The sequence below is a fragment of the Chenopodium album genome, chromosome 3, assembly GCF_948465745.1.
Source record: "Chenopodium album chromosome 3, dcCheAlbu1.1, whole genome shotgun sequence".
In the NCBI taxonomy this organism is placed as follows: Eukaryota; Viridiplantae; Streptophyta; class Magnoliopsida; order Caryophyllales; family Amaranthaceae; genus Chenopodium; species Chenopodium album.
The window spans coordinates 28,294,793-28,302,238 of record NC_137836.1 but is presented as its reverse complement, the minus strand read 5'-3'; the positions used below and the strand labels follow the sequence as shown (position 1 = coordinate 28,302,238).

General features: G+C 39.1%; 1 protein-coding gene and 1 pseudogene across 1 annotated transcript; one reads left to right on the top strand and one right to left on the bottom strand.

Annotated features, from left to right (window-relative positions):
• Positions 1-1,322: 1,322 nt before the first annotated feature.
• Positions 1,323-1,435, bottom strand: LOC145625867 (small nucleolar RNA R71; annotated as a pseudogene).
• A 2,908-nt stretch (positions 1,436-4,343) lies between these two features.
• Positions 4,344-6,743, top strand: LOC145624967 (putative mitochondrial protein AtMg00860). The gene is made up of 3 exons (XM_081678053.1): positions 4,344-4,792; positions 6,307-6,414; positions 6,629-6,743. The coding sequence occupies exons 1-3, from the start codon at positions 4,344-4,346 to the stop codon at positions 6,741-6,743; spliced, it is 672 nt and encodes a 223-aa protein (XP_081534179.1).
• Positions 6,744-7,446: the final 703 nt, after the last annotated feature.

Below are 7,446 nucleotides of genomic sequence, written 5' to 3'. Positions count from 1 at the left end.
ATTTAATTTTTAGAATTTGTTGATTGATTGTATTTCCTTTTGATTTAGCTTGAGATGAATATGTTTGTGATTGAATTTGTTTTGGATTTCAATTCACCATGATTAGTGAGTAGATTAGTTTCTAGGGAGATGGGGAAGCATGCTTGATTGATGGTTTTTGCTAGTTAATGATCATAGATTAATTGAATTGTTACAAATAAATTAGCTGACATAGTTGTGTATGTGATTAATTAGACTAGGAGTGATCAACCTATAAGATTAATCTAGATTGCATTGCAAATTTCAAAGACACGAACAATTAATTTGAGAATTGCGTTAATTGATTGAATTTGATAGTGATTCTCCTTGTTAGCCATTCATAGTGAACCCTACGTTTTTTTATAGGAGATAACCTTTGAATTCCCTTAATTGCAACTATTGTTTATCCCATGCAATTTGAATCAATTGAGTGATCTATCAATTAGCATAATTGTTGAGCTTGCATGTGGAACCTATATCCCTAGTGTTTAGCGTATTCATTGAATTCTTTGAATTTTCTTGATTCTTGTTATCTTAGTTACAAAACACCACCATTGATATTCTTTGATTTAGCTTAACATTAGACTATAACATAGCTCCAATTAATTCCTTTGGGTTCGACCCTTGACTTATTGCGTACTCGTATAAGGTTTGTTAAGTGTTTATAAATTTAGTTTGACCAAGGGAGAATTAGATGACGACCTAGTTTTACCCCTTGTCAAAATGGCGCCGTTGCCGGGGACTGACATTTGTGCTTTGTTATAGTTGTCGAGTCTATTTCATTTTAAAAAACAAAAAGATTTTTCTCTTTAAGGCTACACTTGTAGCCGTGCTACAAATCATTTCTTTTGAGTTGTGTGCATAGAGCACGTGGTCATTCACTAGTGCCATTTGATCCGGAGATTGAGAGGACTATTACAAGATTAAGGGTTTCTATACAATCTTTGTTCTCTAGCATTTCAAGTGAGGAAGAACCGCAACAAGAGGAACAAGCAAGAATGGGGATTCCCAGTGCATATAGATTTGAGAGTGGAATTGCTCCACCTACAACACCGACAAATGATTTTGAAATTAGGACGGCTATGATCACTTTGATAGAGAGGCGACCATTTAGTGGAGCCAAGCATGAGAGCCCGCTAAATCATCTCAAGGAATTTCCAAAGAATTCATCCGCCTCAAGCTCTTTCCCTTTTCTCTCATTGGGTGTGCTTTTGAATTTCTAGACAAGGAGGTTAAGCCGAATTTTCTAACTACATTGGACGAGGTTACAAAGGAATTTCTAACCCGGTCTATCCAAAAAAGAAAACGTCGGAGGCAAGAGTTTGATTCAAGGCTTCAAACAAAAGCCAAGTGAGAGCCTCTATGAAGCATGGGAGAGATATAAGAAGTATCAAAGGGAGTGTCCTCACCACGAGATTCCAACCTATCAAATTATTGAGATTTTCTTTGGAGGCCTAAGTCCCCAAGGCAAGTCATGCCTAGATAGAGGAATCGGAGGTCCCATCATGAATAAGACGAAAGAAGAAGTGATGGACATCATTGAGGATGTTGTTAGGTACTATAGAGGTTGGCAAGATGCTGAGAGAGAATCAATTAGCAAGAGTAACTCTTCGGTGTACTTGGTTGATCATTTAAATGCAATTAACAATATCTCCTCACAAATGGAAAACATTGGGAAGGAAGTGAGTGCAATCAAGGAAAAATAAAAGAGTTCTTCTTCCCAAGCTCCAAGTCTTCCCTCTCAATTTAAGGGGAGAGGTACTCCTTCTAACTCTCATCCCCCTCCTTCTTCTAGTAACATGCCTAGTGGTTGTTTGTTTTGTGATGTGTGTGTTCATATGATCATGATTCTAGTAATTGCCCTCATGCTTTTCCGGATGGTAATGATTATTTTGATAATAATGAGAGTGAACATGTTATTTATGTGTCAAACAATAATAATGTGCAAAGTTTTGATAACCAAAGGGGTCAATGGAATAGGAATTACCAAAACCATGGTAATTTTGACAACTATAACCAAGGTGGTGGTTATAGGAACCAAGGGAACCAAGGTTCTCGAGGTAACTATAACAATTAAGGTTATAATGGCCAAAATCAAAACCAAAATTATGGTAATCAAAACCAAGGTTATGGAAATCATAATCAAGGTGGTGGTAACCATAATCAAGGTTATGGTCAAAATCAAAATAGGGGTAATTGGAACAATCAAGGAAGATAAAATTTTCAAAATAATGCTCAAAGAGGCCCTCCTCCCGGATTTGCTCCAAAAACTGAAGTTGATAATTCCTATTCACAATCCTCTTCTTATAGGACTAATTTGGAGGAAATCATAGAAAATCAAACAAAGTTTTTGAGCACTTACATGGACTTAAGTGACAACAAATCAAATGAGGTGATGACTCATAATAAGATGCTAGAAAACCAAATTTCTCAACTTGACAATGACTTGAAAGACCATGCTAGTCCTTCTTCTTTACCTTAGCAAGGTTTAGATCCCAAGAGACCCGTGAATGCTATTGTTTTAAGGAGTGGTAAGGTTCTTTAGGAGAGTTTTCCTAGGAAGAGTGGAACTAAGGAGGTCCCCAAGGAGGTCTTGGTAGGGGATGAGAGAAATGGTGAATCTTTGAGTGAGGTTGTGATTGAGACACCTAGAGAGGTGAGAGTGGAGTAAGAAATCGTGAAACCAAAGCTTCCATATCAACAAATATTCATGAGACATAAGTTGGATGAATAACTTAGAAGATTTATTGACATGCTTAAGCAACTTCATTTTTCTCTACCTTTTACCAAAGATGTTACCCAAATGCCCAACTATGCAAAATTCCTCATAGACATTTTGAGTGGTAGGAGGATCTATGATGTAGTGGAGACAATCAACTTGACCGAAAATTGTAGTGCAGTTATAATGAACAAGATGCCACCCAAGTTGAAAGATCCCGGAAAATTATCTATCCCTTATACCATTAATAAGATGCAAATTGATTATGCCTTATGTGACTTAGGAGCTAGTGTTAGCTTAATGCTAAATTTGGTTTATCAAAGACTTGAGTTAGGGGAACTTATGCCTTCCAAAATTACCTTACAATTGGCCGATAGGTCAATTAAGATTCCTAAGGTGAAGGTTGAGGGTGTTCCTTTAAGAGTAGGGAAGTTTGTAATTCTGATAGATTTTATGGTTCTTAAAATGGATGAAGATGATACCATTCCCATTATTCTTCGTAGACCTTTTCTTGCTACCTCGGGTGCTATGATTGATGTTAAGAGTGCGAAAATTTCACTCAAGGTAGGAGAAGAGGTTATTGAATTTGACTTGAATGAAAGCATGAAGTATCCATGTTCTTCTTTAGAAAATTGCATGTTGATTGATTCCCTTGATCTTGTTGTATCTTCCATGCATGAGCACTTTCTCACTTCTAATGATCCTCTTTAGAATGTCTTGTTGAACAAGGATAAGATAGGTGCTCCTATCAAGGAAGTGGTAATGTATGAGGATTTGCTTAATGGAAACATTGAGGAAGTGGATGAGCATATGTGCATGAATATCTCAAGTCAAGAAGCTTTGCAAGCCGCCACTTCAAAGGAAGGTAAAGGTGTACCAATGGTTGAGATCAAACCTCTTCTATCACACCTTAGGTACGAATTTTTGACCCAACTCTACTTTCCCCGTGATTTTTAGCTCTTCTTTGAGTGAGCACCAAGCTCAAAAATTATGTGATGTTTTGAGGAAGCATCAAGGTGCTTTGGTATAAACCATTGATGACCTCAAAGGTATAAGCCCCGCTTTGTGTACACATCACATAACTCTTGAGGAGGGTACTCTACCATCCATTTAAAGGAAACAAAAGCTCCATCCCCAAATGGGAGAAGTAGTGAAGAAGGAGATCACCAAACTTTTAGATGCAGGAATTATGTTTCCCATTTCTAATTCTAGGTGGGTTTCTCCCGTTCACGTTGTCCCAAAGAAGGGAGGTATGACCGTCATTGAGAATGAGAAAGGTGAGCTCATTCCAACGAGGACGGTCACGGGATGGAGGATGTGTATAGACTATAGACATATAAATACATCCATAATGAAGGATCATTTCCCCCTTCCTTTCATTGATCAAATGCTTGAAAGACTAACAAGGCACAAGTACTATTGTTTCCTTGATGGTTATTCGAGATTTTTCCAAATTCCTATTCATCCCGATGACCAAGAGAAAACTACTTTTACTTGTCCCAATGGTACTTTTGCCTATAAGAGAATGCCATTCGGCCTTTTAAATGCTCCCGCTACTTTCCAACGGTGTATGATGAGTATCTTTGGAGACATGTTGGAAGAGGAGATGGAGGTGTTTATGGATGACTTTTCTGAAGGTGGAGTTTCCTTTGAGGTGTGCCTTGAAAATCATGAAAAGTGTTTTGTAAGGTGTGAAAAAGTGAACTTCGTGTTGAATTGGGAAAAATGTCATTTCATGGTTGAAGAAGGAATAGTACTCCAGCACAAAATTTCACATAAAGGCATAGAGGTTGACAAGGAAAAGATTGAGGTTATTGAAAAATTGCCACCTCTGGTCAATGTGAAGGGTGTGAGGTCATTTTTGGGCCATGCCGGGTTCTACAGAAGATTTATCAAAGACTTTTCCCTCATTTCCAAGCCCCTCAATGATCTTCAAAAAGATGTCGTGTTTGTATTTGTTGATAAGTGTTTGAAGGCATTCAATAAGTTGAAGAAAGCTCTAACCTCTACTCCTATTATTCAAGCTCCAAGAAGGGATTTACCATTTGAGTTGATGTGTGATGCAAGTGATTCTGCAATAGGAGGTGTCTTGGGTCAAAGAAAGGACAAGAAGCTTCGTGTCATCTATTATATATCCAAGACCCTCAATGGAGCTCAACGGAATTACACTACAACGAAGAAGGAATTCTTGGCTATTGAGAAGTTCATGCTTTTGAGAAGTTCCGTTGTTATTTATTGGGTTCCAAAACCATAGTCTTCACGGATCATGTGGCTCTCAAATATCTTTTTGCCAAGAAAAAGTCCAAGACAAGGTTGATCCCGTAGGTTCTTAAGCTCCAAACCTTCGGCATTGAGATTACAGATAAAAGAGGAGCGGAGAATGTTGTGGCGGACCATATTTCTCGTCTAGATGATTCTCAAATTCATGATGATGGTTCTCCAATTGAGGATAAGATTTTTGATGACTTCTTATATGCTAATGAAGTAAAGGAGCACCCATGGTTTGCCGATTTGATGAATTTCCTTGCATGTGGGGAGTTTACTCCTTCATTTTCTAAGAATCAAAGAAAGAAGCTCAAGAGAGAGACAAGGCATTATGTTTGGGATAATCCCATTTTATACAAGCGAGGGGTCGATGGCTTACTTGGACGATGTGTGCCAAATGAAGAGGTGCCAAATGTTTTGAAAATGTGCCTTTTGGATCCAAGCGGGGGCCACATGGGTGTTTCTAAGACCGCCACTAAGGTCCTTCAATGCGGTTTGTGGTGGCCACATCTCTTTAGGGACTCATGGGGCTTTGTAAAGACATGTGATCAATGTCAAAGAGTTGGGAACATCTCCAAGAGAAACGAAATGCCTCAACAACCCATACTCGAGTTGGAGGTATTTAATGTATGGGGTAATAACTTTATGGGGCCATTTCCTTCATATTTCGGAAATCAATTTATCCTTGTGGCGGTCGACTACGTGTCAAAGTGGGTTGAGGCCATTAGCTCCCCAACAAACGACCATAAGGTGGTTATGAAGTTGTTTAAGAAAATAAGCTTTCCAAGTTTTGAGGTGCCAAAGGCAGTTATAAGCGACAACGGTTCTCATTTTATTCACCATGCCTTTCAAAACATGTTTGCGAGCAGTCAAGTGGAAGTCTCTAATCATCAAATTAAGCTCATCCTTGAAAATATGGTTGCGAGAAATCGAAAAGATTGGTCGGAGAAATTAGATGATGCTCTTTGGGCCTATCGAACGGCTTTCAAGACCCCCATAGGTACCACTCCATACCGCCTAGTATATGTCAAGTCATGCCATCTCCAGGTTGAAATTGAACTCCGTGCTTTGTGGGCAATCAAGATGATAAATTTTGACTTGGAAAGTGCGGGGGAGAAAAGGTGGTTGGATCTTCATGAGCTAGAGGAGCTTCGACTTGATGCTTATAATTGTGCAAGTGTGTACAAGGCTCGTTCCAAGGAAACACATTACAAACTTATTGAGAAGAAAGATTTTTGTGTTGGTGATAAAGTTTTTCTCTATAATTTAAAAATGAAGTTTTTTCCCTGAATGCTTATGTTAAGATGGAGCGGTCCTTTTATGGTCAAGGGTGTCATTCCAAGTGGTGTTGTAGAGGTTTCGATGATGGATTCTTCAGCTTCGTTTAAAGTCAATAGTCATCGCCTCAAGAAGTATTTTGATGGTGCTTTTTTTGACCTTGTTCACTCATTGCTTCTTCGACAACCAGTTTGAATGGGTGGTAATCGTCGAGCTAACGACGTTAAATAAAAGCGCTTACGAGAGGCAACCCGGATTCCATACCCCTTTTCTCTTTTCTTTTCTCTCTTTTATTTTTGTTGTTAGTCTTTGTTTTTACTATGTTTCTTGTTTTTGTTTGTTTTGTAGGTTGCTTTCCATCATCAACTATGGATATAGGGTGAATGATGCGAAGAGTGCAAGCAGAGTTTGTGATGCAGGGGAGAGGGCACCCACCGGCATGGAGAGGCCGCGGGGGTTGTGAGCTTTAAAATGACAAATTTTCCAAATTTTGACCAAGATCTCTCCGCGGTTGCCCCGCGGGCTACCCGCAGCGTGGGTGAAGGAGAAAGACCGTGGGTCATTTAGAGCGGGCGCGGCTCCTTATTGAAGCACAATTGAAGAAAAACTTTCAGTTTGTAGCCGCGGGTTACCTGCAGGCTCCCCGCGGGCGTGTCAAATATGGAGAGCCCGCGGACCCTTATTCAAGTAAAATTCTTCAATCTTTCCAAGGACTTCCCGCGGGCGCAGGTATCCACCCGCGGGCGCGGCGATATCGGGAGCGGGCGAGGCATCCTATGTCTTATTTTTCACGGTCGATTTCTTTTTCTCTCTCCTCTCTTATTTTCCCATATCTCATATTTTACACTCTTTCTCTCTCATCTTTCCTCTCAAACCCTAACACTTAATTCATAATTTTCACATCAAATTGCTTCATTTCACTCAAATTTCAACTTAATCTCTCACTTTTCTCCATTGTCATCAAGTTTGGAACTTTTTCTCGTGATTTTTCGGGAAAATTCGGGTTTTTGAAGCATTTTCAAGCTTACTTGGTGCTAGGTCCATTTTGGGTGTTCTAATGCTTTCTTGTGTCTACAACTTTTGTATAATCCTAATCCTTGCTCTGTTTTTGTTGATTTTTATTAATTTTATGCATTGATTTTGGTATACCTTGGTTTAGAATGCAT

Bases quoted from the DNA above. Each gene is read 5' to 3' on its own strand.
- LOC145624967 (XM_081678053.1), top strand. From the start codon at position 4,344: ATGGAGGTGTTTATGGATGACTTTTCTGAAGGTGGAGTTTCCTTTGAG. The intron at 4,793-6,306 runs GTGTGATGCAAG...GCTTATGTTAAG, and splicing joins GATTTACCATTTGAGTTGAT to ATGGAGCGGTCCTTTTATGG. The intron at 6,415-6,628 runs GTATTTTGATGG...TTTGTTTTGTAG, and splicing joins AATAGTCATCGCCTCAAGAA to GTTGCTTTCCATCATCAACT.